At 41.3% G+C, this 19,153-nt stretch overlaps 2 protein-coding genes across 6 annotated transcripts in view; one reads left to right on the top strand and one right to left on the bottom strand.

The window, feature by feature from the left end:
* Dock1 (dedicator of cytokinesis 1) overlaps positions 1-19,153 on the top strand; it is a 477,546-nt gene that overhangs the window by 181,718 nt on the left and 276,675 nt on the right. For both annotated transcript variants that reach the window (XM_074078054.1, XM_020167338.2), the window contains exons 26-27: positions 8,215-8,342; positions 9,991-10,086. In XM_074078054.1, the coding sequence (XP_073934155.1) occupies positions 8,215-8,342; positions 9,991-10,086 (224 nt within the window). The remainder of the gene's footprint in view (positions 1-8,214; positions 8,343-9,990; positions 10,087-19,153) is intronic.
* Positions 16,217-19,153, bottom strand: part of Insyn2a (inhibitory synaptic factor 2A) — a 57,863-nt gene continuing 54,926 nt past the window's right edge. For 3 of the 4 annotated variants that reach the window (XM_074078056.1, XM_074078058.1, XM_074078057.1), the window contains one exon: positions 16,421-19,018. In XM_074078056.1, coding sequence (XP_073934157.1) covers positions 18,835-19,018 — 184 coding nt within the window. In that variant the 3' untranslated portion in view covers positions 16,421-18,834. Of the gene's footprint in view, positions 19,019-19,153 lie in introns of all 4 variants that reach the window. The other variant, XM_020167339.2, reaches the window with a different exon arrangement.

The raw sequence follows: 19,153 nt of genomic DNA, 5'->3' as shown, positions 1-19,153 counted from the left end.
TGGTGCTGATTAAAGAACAGGCTTGTTACAAATCCATCATCCATTCTTTTCTTAAAGTATTTCATGCCCACCATGTGAGAAATGCATTCTAAGAACAGAATTTACTTCAAATGCTGTATGGAACAAGACAAAATACAAGTGGATGGATAAGTGAACACATGTAAGTTAAACATAACTAAGCTATATTATAGTTTCTAGTTGTGTTCATTTGTTCATGAGATTTAATTTTTTTCTCTTCTCTTTCTGGGTGGGAATGGTTAGCTGTGATCAAATTAACAATGCCAGAAGCTCTTCATGGTGGAGCTGGTTAGACCTTATCATCTTCTGTTGACTCTGTTCTGTGTCCTCCTTTGGGTGGGATCCTGTTCCTGTTGCTCAAGGTCAGCCTGCAGTCTCCTAGGTTTTACGCCATGATCTCATTCTTCTGCTGCTGCATAAACCCCTCCCTCAGGGCACTGAATTGAACCAGACTACTTTTTTTTTTTTTCCAGTATTGGGATTTGAACTTAGGGTCCAGTGCTCTATCCCTTGAGCCATGCAACTCATTTTTCAGAACAGATCTTATGCTTTCACCCAAGCCAGTCTTGGACTCTGATCCTCCTCTCTGCCAGCTGAGCAGCTGGGATTACAGGTTTGTACCCCCATGCTTATTGTTGTTTAATTTTGGATGTAATTAACTTTTTTGGCCTGGTGTGGCCTCAAACTATGATCCTCTCATTTCTACTTCCAAGAAGCTATCATTATAGTCAAGCCACCATGCCCATCCCCAGACCACTCTATTTTTGGTTTTTAAAACATGTACCTCTCCTTGTTAGGGCAGCCCGGAAGGCTGTGTATGCAGGACCACATCGGTAAACACCTGTGCTCTTGGCTACCTATATTCTCCTGGTTAAAAGAATGTGTACCATGGAATTCAGTGGCCCAGTTTATTCTGTTTTCTTATCTTCTCTGTGATGAGACTATGCTCTCAGCCTGACAGACTTGTAGAATGCCTCTTGAATTTACCACATCACCACTTAATCCACTTCAATCCACTTAGATGGTAGGTTCTCCGCCTAACCAGTTCTCCTCACACAATCATTCCTGACATTGTACTTTAGTCATCTAATTTTTTTCATCTCCTTGTAAATGGGACTCATTTACCATGTTTCTCCATTGGTTCTCCTTTCATTTCCTCTGACACATAATTTGCTGTTGCAATACTAGTGGAAACATGACCTCTTTTTCTGCAGTTCTCCAAAGTAAGAGAGAGAGAGTATTTGCTGTCCCACACTCTTCTCTTAAAGATGGCTTGCTTTCTTCTGGAATAGTTTCAACAGGTATCATTTTGCATTTGCATTTTCTTTCTTCTGAATGGGAGTATTCAGAAGACGCATCTTTTACCAATATCCCCCAGCGTTTGATAGTCTGTGTGCTACCATGTTCCTTTTGATTTCCCTCATGTTTTTACTTGATCTGTCACCCTCTTAATAGAAATCCCATGACATTGGGTGCCTCAAGGCTGAATTGCAGATGGCCACATTTCTGATCATTTTGACACACAGCCCAGTAACTCTGTTAGGACCAGAATGCTTTAAAGATGCTGTCCAGCTGGTAGCAGTAGAAACACCATGCAGGGCATCTGTGTTTACTCCATTTCACAGACTAGGAACCTAATGTTCAGAAGGGAAAAGTGGTGACTTGCACTGCTGACCTTCACACCTTGTATTAATGTGATTCTTGGGAAAATCATTCTGCATTTGACATGGAAGTGTGCCTTAATCATACATGTGTACACACATGTGCACATGAATGGGTCTTGTACCCTGAGGAACTCTCTTTGGGGATCAGAAGTTTAATTCTGGCTTATCTTCTGCTTAGCAATGCAATTGCTGAATGTGTCTGCCCTTGGGTTCCTGGGTCCATAGATGGCTCCTGTGACCCTCTCCAGTGCTGGCTCAGACTTCTGCATTTCTGCTGCTTTGAGGACTTGTATGGGCGGAGAAAATCACTTGAACATATTGAAACTTCAGTGCAGGATTCATAGATGGTTCAAAAATAAGATGATTGTCTGTAAAAGATAAATAGCAAGTATTCCCCATTTATATGGCTCTTACTGTTTAAGTCTCACTAAAAGTGTTAATCTAGCTCTCAGTTCTATGCAACACACACAAGGTTATTAAATGCACTTTATGGATCATTTGTTTAATGTGACCAAACTAAAAATTAAGAACCACATTACTCAGTGTTCATAAAAATGAATGTTTTAAATGGACAAATTCATTCTCATTGCTGTATCTTGCTCTAATGTAGAATTGTAATGGGGTTATAGACGGATATTCTGCTTGGACATTTATAAGCCGATGATGCCTGTTGAATACCTTTTATAAAGATTAATATTTTTTACTCTGTGCCCATTACTAGGGCATTAATCATGCTGGCTTCAGCCCTTGCAACTGTGGCTGAACAGATGTTGAATGATTGGAGTCTGTAATCATCGCGGATCACACTGAAGACTGGGGGGCGGGGAGTGGAAGGTGGCTAGTGTGATCTGCACAGCCCATTTGTGTGGAGTGTGGCCTCGACTGGGCCACCTGCCCCTTTCTTGGCTGCCTGTACTGTGCTGCCTTCCTTGCTCTCTGTGTATGGCAGAGCAAACCAGGACAACTGTGCTAATTCTAGCTTCTTGCTGCTATGCCTCAAGTTGGTGCTAACAGGCATTGAGAAGTCTTGCATTGACATATTTCTGGTGGAGATTGTGCTAGGAGAAAGCTGTGGCCTTGACTCACAGGACCATCAGTTCATTAACATGAGAAATGGCATGAGATTGTCAACGTCTGTTTCCTCACATACTCTTAAGACTGTTTTGGGCGCTGGTGGCTCACACCTGTAATCTTAGCTACTCAGGAGGCAGGGATCAGAAGGATTGCAGTTTGAAGCCAGCCCAGGTAAATGGTTCGTGAGACCTTATCTCAAATGTACTGAACACAGAAAGGGCTGGTGGAATGGTTCAAGGTATAGGCCCTGGTACTGCCGGAAAAAAAAAACAAAACTGTGTTGTCCAATGGAAACAGAATATGAACCACAGATGTCATGTTAAATTTCCTAGTCACCACACTAAAATTAATATGAAGCAACTGATGCAATTAATTACAACAATATACTTTATCTAAAATACACTGCAACATAAACTCCATCTAAAAATTACTAATTACTTCACAGTCTTGTTTTCATACTGTATATGAAATCCAGTGTGTCTTTTACCTTTATAGCACATCTGAATTTGAATGCTGAATTTTCATCAGAGACTTTATTTTTGTCATTTGATATGGTTCTCCATTAAAAACTCCATCCACATACTTAATTTGCCCCAAAGAGTTGTTCCTAATAACTAAATTAAATATCACCTTTTACTTTTGCATTTATCATCTACTAGTTCAAGTAAAATCAGATTGAAAATTCCATTCGTCAGTGACACCAGCTGAATTTCATGTTTCGATGACAACCACATTTGATAGGGCAGTTGTGAAGTACTTTTAATTGAAATGACTTTGTATCATACTATTATTTCTATTGTTTTTAACAATTACCACTTACCGTACACTCATTGTTTGCTGAGAACACACATTGTATCACTTAGTTTGCAGAGTAAATTTGAGAGGTAAACCAACTGCAGTTTCATTTTGCAGATGAGAAGGAAAATTATGACCTGGAGACTTTAAGTAACTTGCCCAAGATCTATAGCCAGGAATAGCCAGGGGATTTTATTATATCTGCATATGGAAAAAAAATCTCATTGTGTGAACCAGGCTACTTGACTTGTCGTCAAATATTTGTTCCAGAGTTTTTAAAAAGGTTTTGTGTGGGTAGTTTATTAAAAATATTTCCTTTTAAAATATAGGCCTTCCCACCCCCCCCCCCCACCCCGCTTTTTCTATTGGCCATCTGTTTGGGAGCTAATGGGAGGCTCATTGCTAATCACCATAGAGAAATGACATTCTGTCCATGGGGAAGGGCATTTAGGATGCTGGCTTGGGATATCCACAGTGTGACAGTAGATTCCTGTCCCTTGGCAGCTTCTCCTGCTCTAAAATGCATCACTGCAGATGTTTGCCTGTGCATCTGTCCATGTGATGTACCTGTCTCGGTACTCTTGATTTGCCATCTTGACTTAAGACAAAATTTTGAATGTCCTGTTATTTAAACCTTGTACCCCACCACTTCTTGAAAAAAAAACCTTAGTATTCTGTATAATGACATACAGAAGAGCAGCTCCTTAAAAATGAGGTTTTGAGATACTTTTGTTGGTTTGTCCCTTGGGGGAGGCAATTGAGTAGCTACTGTGTGGACTATAGCTGCCCTAAGGCATTAGTTTTCTTTGTGTAATTTCGGTTGGAAGTGTAACACCGTTGTTTGTATTACTGTTTTTAATAGCTATCAGTTTTTGAGTGCTAGGGACAGGTTTGGGCAATAGACCTGTTTTTAACTGCATGTGCTTTAATTTGGTACCATGTGCATCCAATTGAAAATTACATCAACACACACACACACACACACACACACACACACACACACACGTGTGTGTGTGCATTTGTACCTATTTGCTGTTGTCTAGATTGGCTTGGAACCTGTCCAGTAAGTGTAGATTCCCCCCAGTACACGGAGAGCTTTTGTTACAGTGTTTGTCCTTCAGATGTTCGCTAAGGATGGAGCTGTGCTGCTGCAGACCACAGGGCCCTTCTCATCATTTAGCATGTGTGATCACTGAGCTTTGCCGATAAAGTGAATGTGGGAGAAAGTGAATATTAACCAACTGTTCTCCAAGGAAGAGAAAGCTTTTCTCCACATTGAGCATATGAACACACACACACACACACACACACACTCGCTGTCCGGTGTTGGTTTGTGTGCTGAAATCATTTCTACTAAAGAGAATACAGAATCTGCTCTTGTAGATGTTATAGTTCAATAAAGACAGAAATAGAGGGGGTGAATATGGTCATATAATATTCATTTGTATACATATATGGGAACATTATAATGAAGCCTCTTATTTAGTATGATTAATGTATCTAATAAAAAAGTTAACTGTTAAAGCAGTCAGTATCTAACATCATCCATGAGCTGGACTTAGGGGTCCTGTCTATACCTAGGTCTGTGTGTGGGGACCTACAGAGTATTGTATTACTGAAAGGTGAATAGGTCATCTCAAGTGCCTCTGGCTTTGGTCCTCCCAACCTTTACAAAGGTTATTGGGGAGTTGCTTTTCTCCCTTTGGGGATCTGTGATGGTTTCTGAGGACCCAGTGTCAGACAATATTGAAATTGATGCTTTGTCTTTAGTAGTTTGATGCGGGCCGCGTGCCCTTTGGCCTTCAGGATTGCCTGGGCTGCTTACCTTTATGGGTGTAGTTCTGCCTGGGGTCAGAACTACACCCATAAAGGAACTCTGTCCAGTGGGAATTGTATGACAATGATGGTGGTAGGCATGAGGCTGTTTCTTACTGGTGGTGTCTGGGGAGTAATGACAAAAGTGACTCCATTTTGGATGAAAGAGGCACTTTAAAAGCAGACATCTAAAGAAGCGCGGGAAACAACGGGCTTCTCAGAGAAATAACAAGCCTCCCATCAGAACAACAAGATGCACAAGGTGGGTAGTGGGCCTCAAGGGCAGACACACTGACCAGACCCTCCTGGAATGTCCTGTCCAATAGGGATTGTGGGGGTGGGGGGGACAACCAGATTGTTGGGTCCGGCAAGAAGTTAATTAGACAGCCAATTATAGATACAGCTTCCAGGTAGAATAGTTGGACCTAAGCCAGTTAACACCCTGTATCATCTCCTAGACTTCAGGCTTTCTTTGCCTTAGCTCTTTCACTAAGTCTGACTCATCAGGGTGCTTTGCTGTCCTTTCAGTGACTTTTGTGCTTGCTTTTAACTGTTAACTCCTGGTCCTGTGTCTTCAATTGTTGACTACGTCAGGACACGAACTCGAGAAACAGCAATTCAGTATCAGTGGGAATTAGACATCTTCTCTTTCTGCATGCTTCCTTCTCAAGCATTATCTCACCTCCATAGTTAAAGTATACTTACTGCAATTTTCCTAATACAGTTGGATATTGTTCCATCAGAAGGGTTCTAACAAATGGCTTTTTTCTTCTCTGGGAGCTTAGTGAATGAAACATCTTTAAATGCGACAAAATGACAGTGAAGTTTATAAAAGTTTTTTTTGTTTCTTATCAAGAGAGGCTGGATAACAAATATGTGAAGCTAGGACAGAGCTGGGAGCTGGGTGGATGGTGGGTGTTCTTGTCTGGGAGCCAAAGATGGTGGATGGCACCCCCCTGCCAAAGGCAAGCAAGCTGGCCTCTCCTCCTCCACTCTGGAGTAATTCTGACAAATGAGACCAACACTCAATTAGCTCAGAGAAGAGTGCAGTCCACAACTGCCTGCCCAGCAGGACAGATAAATTGGGCCATAAGGGATGGATTTAGGCCAGGATCTGGGTACCAGTGTTTGAATTTTTTTTTAGAATCACTCATGGACATACCTTTCCTCCCATACTGTATTGACCAGTGCTCTAGACCCTCTACCCTTTTGGGTCCATCCTAAGCTGGCTTCAGAGAACACCCTCACTAAGCTTACCTATCATGCTCACAGGTAATAGGTATTGTCTTGTAGGATCCTCTCTTGTAGGATCTCAGGTCACCTGTGTCACAGGAAGGGTTAGATGAGCAGATAGTGGAATTGGTAGTAGGCCTCACTGACACAAGAAACCCATAAAGCAACCCATCACTATGTGCTGGGCCTTCCATCCCTGACCCTAGGATTCCAGACATCTCCAGACATCCTCACCAGCAAGGCTGGCCTGGCGTCTTCCCAAAAGATGTGTAGTTCTTAGCATCCCCAGCATTACTTGCGCCCGTGGATTGATGATTGCAGTTGTGAAGTCAACAGTGAATATGTGTATTCATATATTCGTTGGACAAAACTCCATCTGGATAAATGGAGTTGTGATTAGTCTTTTTCTAGGGAATATATCCAAATAGGATTTGCAAAGGCCTTGGTAGTAGCTGCCCATGTGTGGTCCACAGGGAGACTGTGGATCAGAAAGGTTTGTGTTATTTCTGAATCTTTCTCCCTGCCTGTACCCCTTTGTCTGCCTCCCCCAGTTTTTCATTACAGCATTGTCCTTGAGAAGATTCTACTTGTGTTTCTGAATGCTTAGTGGGAACCATTCCAATATTACATTTTTTTCCTTACATAAAACGTTTGGGAAATATTAATGCAAAACATGTTTTTTATGTATCATTAATGTTGTAAATCCTAAAATGTACAATCCTAAAAACCAACTGCAGCTATTTAATGTTGCAGAGCACTGCTGCCTCTCTCACACTTTGCATCTGAAAGGAAGCTGTAATGGCTGGGCTTGTGTTAAAATACAGGACTGGTGTTGTAAACAGATAGGCCATGTTGGAAAGTGGGTTTTGCCACTAGAAGAGCCAATTAGGAATTTCATTTCATCTTTAATCTTGTTTGCTCTGTTTCCTTATTGCTCCTTTATTTTCTGAAAGTCATTTCTGTATTCCTATCTAAAGAACAAATGAAAACCCACACCTTCTTTGACCTGATCTTTACCCACAGTGTTCCTTCATTTCACAGTCATGTTTCCCAGAGTGGCATCAGTGCCCCTGGCTTCTATTTTTCTCATCCCTCTTTAGTCTACTCCAGGAAGCTACCCTGGGAAGGGCTTTGTGCCTCTGTCATATCCTGGACCTGGCCTTTTCCATGTAGAAGAAGGAGATCATGCCTGGGTTCTTCTAGGAACAACTGGATAGTTTTTGTTATAAGAAGTTTGGCTTTCAACATTGCAGATCAATGAATTTATAGTAAGAGGAAATAAGTAAGAAACCCAACCTGTGTGCTTCTGTTTGAATTTATGTGCAAACTGTGGGGTATATGTGTATGAGTGTTTGTGTATATCCTTTAGGTTTGTGAATTATTTTGTATTTAAATGGCAGAGCACATAAAGATGGAAGTGTGCATGTATGTGTGTATAAATTACTGACAGCCATAGAAACAATATCGTCATGGTTAATTAATTGGCCCTGCATTTGCCAGTTTCCATGCTGCAGACTGTGAATGCAGAGTACTTGAAAGGGCATAGAAGCCTCTAGCAGATAGGAGTCACACCTTGCTGGCTCCCCACTGACTGGCAACCCTGTGTTCCATATAGACTGCAGAGAGATCCTGCTTCCCATGATGACTGACCAGCTCAAGTACCATCTGGAGAGACAGGAGGACCTGGAGGCCTGCTGCCAGCTGCTCAGCAATGTCCTGGAGGTTCTGTACAGGAAGGATGTGGTGAGTAATGGTGGCTGCCCCGCTGTCTCCAGGACTGTGCAGGCAGCCTCGCCTGCCGTATGCCTAAGCCTTGGCTGTGTGCTACAAACTTATACCTGATTTACTTAAAAAAGTAATGGCCTTAATTTTCAAGCTTAGCCTCTCCCTTTCTCTCTGTTGAGTTGTACCCTTAAATTATTTTTATTTATGTGTGTATCATGATTATTACATTGCAATGTTTATACTTCTGCAAGGAAATTAGTTCTTTATTTCCTGCATCTTCTCAGTGTGTGCCTCCCAAGGCCTAGATTTTAATCCTGAAGGTCAGATAAAAGGCTTTCATGCTAAAAATTTGGCTAATTGCCTGCATTCTTTCTTGCAACTTTAATTTTTATTAAAGTAATACATGCACACAGGTTTTTGTTTTGTTTTTTTAATATAAGCCACTGCTGCTTTTGAGAGTTCTCATGAAAGAGCAGCTCTTTCTCTGCATCTCACCCCACAGGTAACGCCTCCAACACTTTCTCAGCTCTGGAATTTCCTCTCGTATTTCTAAACCATATGCTTCCTCCACTGACCTTTTCTGCTTAAATCAGAAGTCAGCCAAGCACACATGGGAAAGTCTCACCGTATGGTTCCCATTCCCACCATACTATGTATATTTGTGCATATGTGTTCACCCATATGTGACACTGTTGATTCTCAGGGTGTGTTTGGAATGGTTTTAACAGAGCTATGCCTGTCTGTGCCCTAACCCTGCACAAGATTTTAACTTGGCAGGGCCATCCTGAGTGCTCTCCTGCATGAACTGGACATCTTCCTGGTACACACACACCTAGTCCCACCCCTACCAACCTTCCCCCCCAGCACTGGCCCAGCATCTCCAAGAGCACTCTCTGGTTAGTGCTCTTGACTGAAAAGCATCAGGTTCAATCCATGGGCACTGATGGGGTGGCTTCACCTCTGCAGGACATTTGGAAAAGTTTTGGAAGCTTCATCTGAGCCAGCTCCTTTGGTCCCACTCCAAGTCCTTTTCTTATTGGAGAAAAGGCTGTGCAAGGAGGTCCTGGGGCAAATGCCAGGGAGTAGGTAGTGACCTTGCCAGTAAGTGTCCCAGAGTATGTCCACTCAGGAGCATGTCCACTCATGGAGAAGAACCAACCATCCCATCGCACACTAAATAAAAGAGTGAGTTCTTACCAATAGAAAACGCCACCGTGGTATGAATTTTAGATAATTTACTAAACTGACTCTTAGACATTCAGTTCTGTGTGACTGTTATCAGGATCTGACACACAGAGCAGTCGAGGGTATTATCTTGCCTGTCTTCCACTTACAGATGGCTGAGTGTCTTTAGCAAACTAATTGGTGGCCTAATCAGGGATCATAAACATTATGTTGTTTAAATGGATTTGCTTTTAGTTTTAAGGTTTGCTTAAATTAAATTACTATGATTATATAACAAATTATCATTAATGGACTATAATTAATGAAATGCCTTGAGTTTTCTTTGTGAAGGCTTTGCCTTTGACAAGGACCATTTTTCATCTCGTTAAGGGTTGTAATTGATTTATTCTTTACAGGGTAAATGAATCCAGTGACAGCCACTGGGGCTTGCATGTCAATGATTGTCTTTGGTGTTGGTTTTTACTGGTGTCTCTTCCTCCAGGGGCCGACTCAGAGGCATGTCCAGATAATCATGGAGAAACTTCTGAGGACAGTGAACCGGACTGTCATTTCCATGGGGCGTGATTCTGAACTCATTGTAAGTGCTTGGTGACACACGCTTGGATGTTGAACTGTGGCAGAGAGCTTCTTTCCAGCAATGCTATCTCTTCTCCAAATTCCATCTACTCCTTTTCCAATGCCATTGAAAAGTGAGCTTACTTTCTTAAAATATAGTGAGCAGTTGAGACTCAATCTGGAAGGTAAAACTTTATCATTTTTCATGGTTCTAGAAGCAAGCCAGCATTTTAGAGACAGGAGACATTTGGTACTAGAGTTTTCATTACTTCTGTCAAATGATATGTATTTTTATCTAAGTCCTCATCCTTCTGGCAGTTTCTTTCTTCCTATTTACATTTAAGGTACTATTAATAAAATTTTATGAAGGTGCTAAAAAGTAATGGAGACACTGAAACACAGTTTTTTATTGTCTATTCTATTATTGGTGTTTCTCTTATACTTAGGAGTTACACATGGAAAACTATTTATTTCAGGATCATTTTAGCGATAACAGTTTTTGTGTTTTCCTATCATGGAGCCTTTTTTCCCCCAGAATTAATCACCTCCCATTAATCTTAAGTTTGGTTACTTAGGCAAAAGATCCACATGTAGGTGGGTTTTACCTTTTTTCATTTCTTGTATATTTTATCATTTAACTAACTTCGCTGATTCGCCTTTCAAAAAAAAATAACTTCTTTAGTTGTAGAATAAAGAGTCCATGAAGGGTTTTGATTGGCAGTCATACAAGGCACATTGGTCTTTGTTGGTATCTGACCATATATCTAGGGAGTGAGTAAGGAAGAGGAAATACATGTCTCCTTGGATGGTCTCTCTGGACTTAGCACTATGCTTGTTTTCCTGGCTGTGGCTGGCCTCGTGACAGTTGATGCTGTGGATGAATCTGTAGGTGGACAAAGACAGCCTGTGTATGTTACATGGGATATGTTCAGAATTTTCTGTTTAAGTATATCTCATTTAAGTTTGGACTATCACAGGTGTGAATTAGGAAATAAGATGTTTCCGTGTAAATTTGAAATAAGGTTTTCCGCTATTAGGTACATGTACATTTGTCTGAATCTTCCTATTCTCCACATCATGACTGTTCTTTTCCAGAATCTAGAGATGCTAGATTGTGTCTGTGTTTACTGTTGAGTGTAGACTGAATTCTGTGGAGGAGGATTGGCGTTCCCATTCCCTTGTGGTCTTTGTCCCCTCATACAGTGCACTTTGCTCATGCACATGTGGGAAACAGAAAAAGGGCTCAAGGTAGAATGAATGGTACGTGGCTTGAAACTGAACAAAGCATTGTGTCGTTCTTCTATGACCTACTTGGAATGAACTGGATTAGAAGCCGGCGATAAAATGATGGCACTCAGGGGGTTGCAGTGAATAAGGGATGGGTGTCTGGAAGTGGTCTGCCTGGGGGGCAGGACAGGCAGAAGGATGATGTGGATACAAGGGAACTGATGAGACAGTCTTGCATCTGGTTAGAGATACACAGTCCTGCCTCTGGCTAGAATCCAGGGCCTCATGTACACTAGGCAAGCCCTCTACCACTGAGCTACAGCCCTAGTCCTCTGGTCAGGGGCTTTATCCTGTGGCTATGTTCACTTAGTTCATAGCCCTCCTGCCAGCAGTTAAAGTGGAGGGCAAAGAGGAAGCCCATAAAAGCTGTGTACGTACTTTTGGAAATTGTGAGGGTGCAAGATGTTCTCAAGCTTGGTCGAAGGCAAGAATGGAGTGGGTAGAGCATGGTGTCTTCTCTTAGACATTTGCATCTGGGATGTATTTAAGAATTTTCTCATATCTCAGTCATAGCAATAGTAACAGCAGAGATAACGGCACCTCTTCACTGCGTACTCGTTTATATGCCAGGCACTGCATAGGTAGTGGAAAGATTCCCATTTTATTCTCACCCTCACCTGTCATATCCAACAACACAATATGCCCACAGGCAGAAGAGAAATAGTTCAGGATCTGCAGCCAGCAACGGCAGTGCTTGTGTAGAACTGTCTGGTGTCAGCTTGCCCCCAGTCTCTGCTGTGAGGCTGAGACACATGGGCGTGGTCTACTTCAGCTGTTCTCAAAGATGGGACCAGACTCCAGAACCTCATGGAGGTAAAGGAGCCAGACCATGAGTTGGGCACCCATTTCATAAAGGGCTTAGGGTGCCCCAGTGTTACAGGAATTCTTAGAAATTCCTTATATGAACCCTTGCATGGTTTGGAAAGTGGCTATGACAGTGAGGACCCACCCTTGCCCTCACCCATGTTCATATGGAGCAGTTGACAGGGGTCAAGACACTGTCAGGGATGGAGCAGGCCCAGCACACTGCCTTGTCCAGGCTGGTCCCCCACAGCCCTGACTTTCTCTGCGGTAGTCTGCAAAAGCCAGAAGGGGATTGAGTTCTTAAGCTGACTCTTTCTCATTCCATCATCCCTGAAATCTATAAAAGAATTACAAAATTTGAATGTCTTTTGTAAAACTAAGCCATCATAGGTGAAATCTCAAAAAGAAATATTCTGATCAAGCCATAATTATTTGATGAGCCATGAGAGCACTAAGATATTTCACCATTCAAGACCTGAGTTTCGGGAAGCATCTTCTTGTTGTTTTCCAAACCCGTGTCTCCTCTCTGGCATCAACAGAGTAGTTAGAATTTTGGCCTCCAGTTTGCATCAGGTGTGGATGTATGTATTAACTTCTTATGTCACTGTGGTTGCTCTGTGAACTTATAGTAATATGGTGACAAAAACATCCCCAACAAGGTAGACAAAAACTTAATTGGGCCTTCTAGAATGGAAAAGGAAAGAAAATAGTTCTAGGTCTATTTTGTGTGAGCTGAACCATTCCACTATATCTTGGAGATTTTAGTCTTCCTTTATTACTCACGTTTGCATAAATTTAGTGGAAATTGTGTAACTGAATCAGCTTAAAATTACTTCTGTGTAATCACTCAAAATGGAGTTTTTTAAAAAAAAAAAAACTGGTTATTAAAAAAACATTTGAAGAGAGATGATCACTAACTGATTTACTCCAGGATATTTCAGAGTAATACTAAGGGTCCCCTATTCCCACTGGGTCCTATAGGAACTGGAAATGCCTCCTTTGTCTGGTTGTGTAAGGGATGGAGGATAGTGTGAATTGGCACATCACTGGATAAGCTGTGACATACAGCCTATGGCTTCTTTTATCCTTGTCTGTGGTATTTTATAAAAGCTTTATTTTGCAATCATTTGTGTATCATTTGTTTTAGTTCATTTTATTTGAAATGGCTACTGGAATATATTTCATAGATAGGGTAACAATGTCCTGTGATCTTAAGTATGATGCCTAAAAAAATTAAAAATGCTCTCCATGCATTTGGAGGATTGTGGATCATGTGATTGCTGAAAATAGTCCCTGAAATAGAGGCTTTGCAGTAACCTTGACACAGAATTGAAAGGTCACTTAATCTCACTCCACTGTAATCTGATGCTGTGGCAGAGTTGCGTGACATACTTAGTTTTCTGTTAAGTCGGATTTCAGATTTTATTTTTTCATCCTTTTTGAAAGGCTGTCCAGGCTCTTGGTATTATGTGGCATTCCTTGCCAGCCTGTGTGGTTTGAACAGGGGTCATGGTTGGGTCAAGGTGCCCTTGTGTTGTGTACAGGCAGCCAGAACAGCTATTTGGTGCCTCATGCACATGTCTTTCCTGGAATAAATGTTTGTCCACAAAGCTGGGATGAGAGCTGATGAAACGATTGGTACACAGGGAGGTTCCTTCTCCTGTGATATTAGCTGGTGTTACTTCTTTCAGATGATCAGATTTACATGATGTTAATGAGTCCTTTAAAAATGTAATTGAGTAGGAAGGGCTGTTAAAGACTTCTTTGGCCTGGATACACTCCAGAAGACTGAAAATCACCAATTCACTAAAATGGAAACGTGGGGCTCTTTTAAGGATATGTTTCCCTTGGAAAATTCACAGAAGTAGGTTCAGAGAAGGGAAAAAGACGCCCGGATTTTCCACTTACTCTTGCAACCACTGGAACCTTCTAACTTGCTGGAATCAAGTGATGGACACTTTTTTCCCCCACTCTGGATACCTGCTGTAGGGACATGGAGGAGTTGGGGAGTATTTCATTGTGACAATGGCACCACTGGTGGAATGTTTGCTGATAATGAAAATCCAGTGTTTTTCTTTGAGTGTGGGTGATTTATAAGGACCTGACATGCTTCTTCATTTGGAAAATAGGGTACTAGAATTGGTTTTCCAGGGAATAGTCCCTTTCACTAAGACTTAGAACCAAATATTTTCACAAAGATTCTACACCCCCCCTGTATGACCATTTATTTTGAGCTGCTTTTAAAAATTGCTGTTTTTAAAATCTTCATTTATAATAGGAAAATACATTATAAAAGTTTCAAACGGACAACGTCTGGCTTTTGTATTCAAGTATCAAACAAATTATGTCTCATTACAGTGTTTGCCAATAAATCTACTTGACCAAACATGAGGCTTTCAGAAAATCACCCTAACACGTGTATCTCTGGGCAGTGATGACTTTATAAGTTACTTTTTATTTGGTGTTGTTAAAGCTGTTTCTCTTGTCTTTTTATAGTCCCGTGGTCCCAATATTTTTTCAAGTTGATCTCTGACTGTGGGTTTACAGCAGGAAATAAAAACCATGTCATTGTCTAGGTAAAATATGTTCTGTAATTCTTGCATATTCATACTAAAACTGCATAGGTACCTTGAATTAATTAGTGAGCTATTTAAATGGTAATATGCAGCTTTTATATGACCTGTCATCTAAATCATTATAGGATGATTATTTACGCTCATTCACCAAACAGGATGTTATTTCTGATGTTGTATCATGTAATTTACTTCTAGTAAATAAACTGGCTGCATACTGTGACCAGGCCAAATGTGCTAAGGTTGGAGATTTTTGAAGTAAAAGAAGGTATATTGGTGTGGGAAGCTGTGACTGTCATCTTTTGGCGACTGTACACCCATGAATCTGCCACCATTAGTAATCAAGTCAAATTCTACTTGCAGATGATAGTGCTCCAGAAGACTCAGCCACCACTGGTGGGTTTTATAAACGTGCCATGCTACTATAGGCAGAGTGAAACAGAAAAGCTCCCAACCCATTCTTGTTTCTACTTCTTGTTTTAGTTGATGGTGTGTCTTCTCAGTTTCAAGCCATGATTGTGTGTCTTGGTTATGACCTGTCCATAGAGTGGTGCCGCAAGGAAAATGGTATTGCTCCTGTCTGCAGGTGTGGATCTGACAGCTGATCCTGGACAAGGGGCTACAACATCCTTTGTACATTGTTGTCTGCCACACTCAGCTCTCCATGCAACAGGCAACTCAGCAGCCTTGCACGCTGTGTGGGACATGTGTCTGTCAGTTGCTTAAGCCCTTTCTAAGCAGCAAGAATTTCCCTCACCAAGACTTCTTCCCTACATATGTATACTCTGATGGACTTAGGGAGCCAGTGTCCGAGACCTCAAGAACCAATTCACTGTTCCTGGACTTCTAGCCCTCAGAGCTGAGTCACACAATTGTAGAGTAACAGTGCTCTCCTACATGGCAGAATGCCCTTCCTTGTATCTGTCTTTATAGGAGAGGAGCACTGAGGTGGTCCCAGGAGGGGCTCCTATCTGATTACAGATTGTGTTGGAAGACTGTGTTCCCCTTGTACCAGACTGGTGGACCAAGCCTTCCTTCCTTTTGCACACAGCCCTTAGCCATGACTGCAGTGCCCTGTACTTGTAGGCAGACTCTTGTTTCATAGACAGGAGAGGGGCAAGTCCTTCTGCAGACCGTGCAGGTGAGGCAGCTGGCAGTCCATCTGTGGACATTGGGCAGCATTAGGCTGGTCTCAGCTGATGAGGTGGGTGCTCAGACCCAGCTGGGACACTTGCCACTCACCGTGGGAGAGTGGGGAAGAAAGGAAAGAGCTGGCCGTTCTCCTGGGCTGGGGAACTGCTTTGTGGACTCTATAGAGATGCTGCCTGCATTGGACCATGAAGATCTGCTATCACAGCAAAATTGCATGAATTTAGTTGTCTCCTTTGAGACTCAATAGAAATTAGACCTCAGGTGCCTTTTGCCATGAGCCTCTCTGGTGCCCTGCAGACCTTAGACTTTGTCTTCCTGGTGGTCAAGCCTGTCAGGGTGCTGGTAAGCATGGCAGGACTCCCCCTGCGGGCCAGGACAAGCAGTGTCAAGGCTGCACAGTGGCTTTACCTCCCCAAGACCCAGTGGGGTGCCTTTTACCCCAGCAGCCTTTGTTCTCATGATTTTCTTAGATCACTTTTGTAAAATTTTCCCAAAGAATCGAGGCTATGAAATAAATCTGATAAACACGCAAATCATTACCTTCGATTTTTTTTATTTAAAAATTAATAAAGAACTTAACGACAAGTATAATAATTTAGTCTCTATACGTCATGGCATGTGTACATCTACATAGGAGGGAACACGGTACGTTTTACTTGGTTTTATATCAAAGTTGTTTACTTAAATCTTTCCAAGAGAAGGATCACCATCTGTCTGTGACATGTTGCAATTAAACTATGACATGATTTTGAAAATATAGTTTTCTATTTTGGAGATGGATCATTTTTTAAGGAAAAATTAGTTTGTCTTTAGAATTTTCTTTTTGACTCTGAAAATTTGATCATGTAAGTTTTTTTTTTTTTGGTCTAGACTGTTTGAAACGGTGACAAGTGGTGAACTAGGCTGTTCATTTAGGCAGATGTGTGCTAGTAATTAGAAAGCTGCTGACATCCTTACTCCAATTCACTCAGATTGTTGAAATTCTTCAAACATAAGGAAAGATAACTTGTTGCAAACATTTTTATAACTTTAGTTAAAAACAGTATAAAAACATGAAACACATTAAATTTTGAGTCTACATGAAACAATTGCACTTCCTTCATGGTGCAGGATCAACTTGCTCATTGTTCTTCTTGCACAAAAAAATATTTCTCAGTTCTATTTACTGGTACTCAGGGCTGTGAATCGTTATATATGTTTCCACAAAAGGTGTGTGTATGTGTTAAATTAAACATACCTCTGCAGTATTGTTTGTGTAAACTCTAGCCAATGTTTATGTAATATATTCTTTTAGTTTTTTTTCCCAGTCCAGATCTGATTGTTGATTACTAGGTCCTCGTAGAACCCAAATGTGTTGAACTAAAATGGAATTGTGTTTAAGTTAGGAGGAAGATGAATGGCAAGAAGTAGCTCCAATGTGTACAAAGCAGGTCCAGATCCTTTTTCCAAGGCCAGCCACTTTGTGTTTGGCATCTGATAAGTGAGGCAAGTATGTCAGCACGTGGTTAGATATGAAACTGCTGGACAGAAACTCGAAGACCAGGTTTTCTGATGTGTTCACAAACTATTCAAAATTTATGTCGTACAAAAAAAAAGGCAAGATAAGATCCCTACTTCCTATTGTGAAAAGCAAACTATTGATAGACAAGTCATTAACACACTAGGAGATTTTGGTTTCTATAAAAAGGTACTTGCAAAGGTGCAAAGAAACTAGTGAAAAAATAAAGGAATGAAGATTTATGTTGCAATGTGTAATCAAGAGAACTGAGTGTTAGTCAAGAGAGAACTCTGTTTCTGTGCATTTAAAAAATACCTAAAAACATTTGATTCACAGCTTTTCCTAAGTATGTCGTTTAGTACAACTTACTAATAGGTTAAATGTAGGTGATATTAAGTTTGTCTGTGGGTAGCAGCTAAGGGAAACACGCTGTTTCTCTGTGAGATGGTCAGATCTTGCACAGTTGTAACAAAACATAATGGATTGTATAAAACGTCTGGCTGCGTTCACAGGGCAAACAATGTCTCCAAAGATTGAGCCACACAAACACTTTCTGCTGTGACACAGGCGCCTGTGATTTATTGGTCTGTATTATCCATTGTGTATCTTTATGTATGTGTTCAAATTCTTGCCAGAATTTATCATTTGGCCTTTGGGTACCAAAAGATTAAAAACGAGATTTAAGAAAGCTTAGTGTCCAATAGCTCTGACCCTGTCATCTTGCAATGAATAAAGGCATGTCATGACTTTGGGGGATTCCTGGCTGCTGGCCATTTGGACAATGAGCAGTAAACATGTCGGAGGTCTGGAGATGAAGAGGATGCTAAATTTGAGGTGTCAATGTGACACTGAGATGTGTTCACTTGGCTTAGCGCTACAGCACATGAAGGCAAATATACACAGAGTCACATTTTAGAGATTATTCATGGTCTCCGACCACTTGAAAAAATTGTGCTTTCTCCAGAATTTGATGTGCTGAAAATTGCACTCGCCCCCTGCTTAATTTGCAAAACTGAAATGTAAAAATGAAGTCCTTTGCAAACATAAGGCTTGCGTTTTCTTCTCATTATTTAAAAAAAAATAATTATAAAGGCTTGAAAATAGTTATGAGTTTTAGCTGTGTATAGTGACAGCCCGCCCTTTTGCAGGTGGGTAACAATACTTGCAGATGAGGGGAGGGGAGTAAGATTTTTACTTATCATCCTTGATTACATAGGTTTCATTTCAGATTCTTACATCCTACAGCAGTGGACTGCAAAGAACAGCTGGCAAGGTGTGACATTCACTCCCTTGCTCTGTTAATTATCTGTTGGTACAAAGGCCTTTTTGGTACGCAGGGCGAGAAGCTGGGAGCGCGTGAGTCGGCACCACGGTTCCCTTGATCCTATTCGTTTTGGGATTCTCTTAACTCCAGTGGGTTTTAAAGACTGCCTTGAGACTCCAATCACCATGAGTCTTAAAGGAACCAGAGTTTCCATCTTCCGTGCTTTTTGGACTCAGTTTTGGATTTTTGCTTGGGCGTTGAGGAGGAAGTCTCCTGAGTGTAAGGCGAAGGTACGACCTGAGTTTCCTCGATAGGATGCAGTTTCTTCAGCACAGGCTGGAGTTTGTCTTCCTGCTGCTTAAAATCCAGCTCCACACTAGAAAGACAAAGGGAAGAATTTAGTTTGTGATCTTTCTCATTTTAAAAAAATCCTTTGGGACAGTAAAATTTGGTGACATCTTCTCTGGGTAATGATCATTTCCTATTGTGTTTATAATATAACTTTATGACT

The sequence above is a fragment of the Castor canadensis genome, chromosome 7 (assembly GCF_047511655.1).
Source record: "Castor canadensis chromosome 7, mCasCan1.hap1v2, whole genome shotgun sequence".
Taxonomy (NCBI): Eukaryota; Metazoa; Chordata; class Mammalia; order Rodentia; family Castoridae; genus Castor; species Castor canadensis.
Note: the sequence above shows the minus strand (reverse complement) of the source record. Positions and strands in the feature narration are given on the sequence as shown.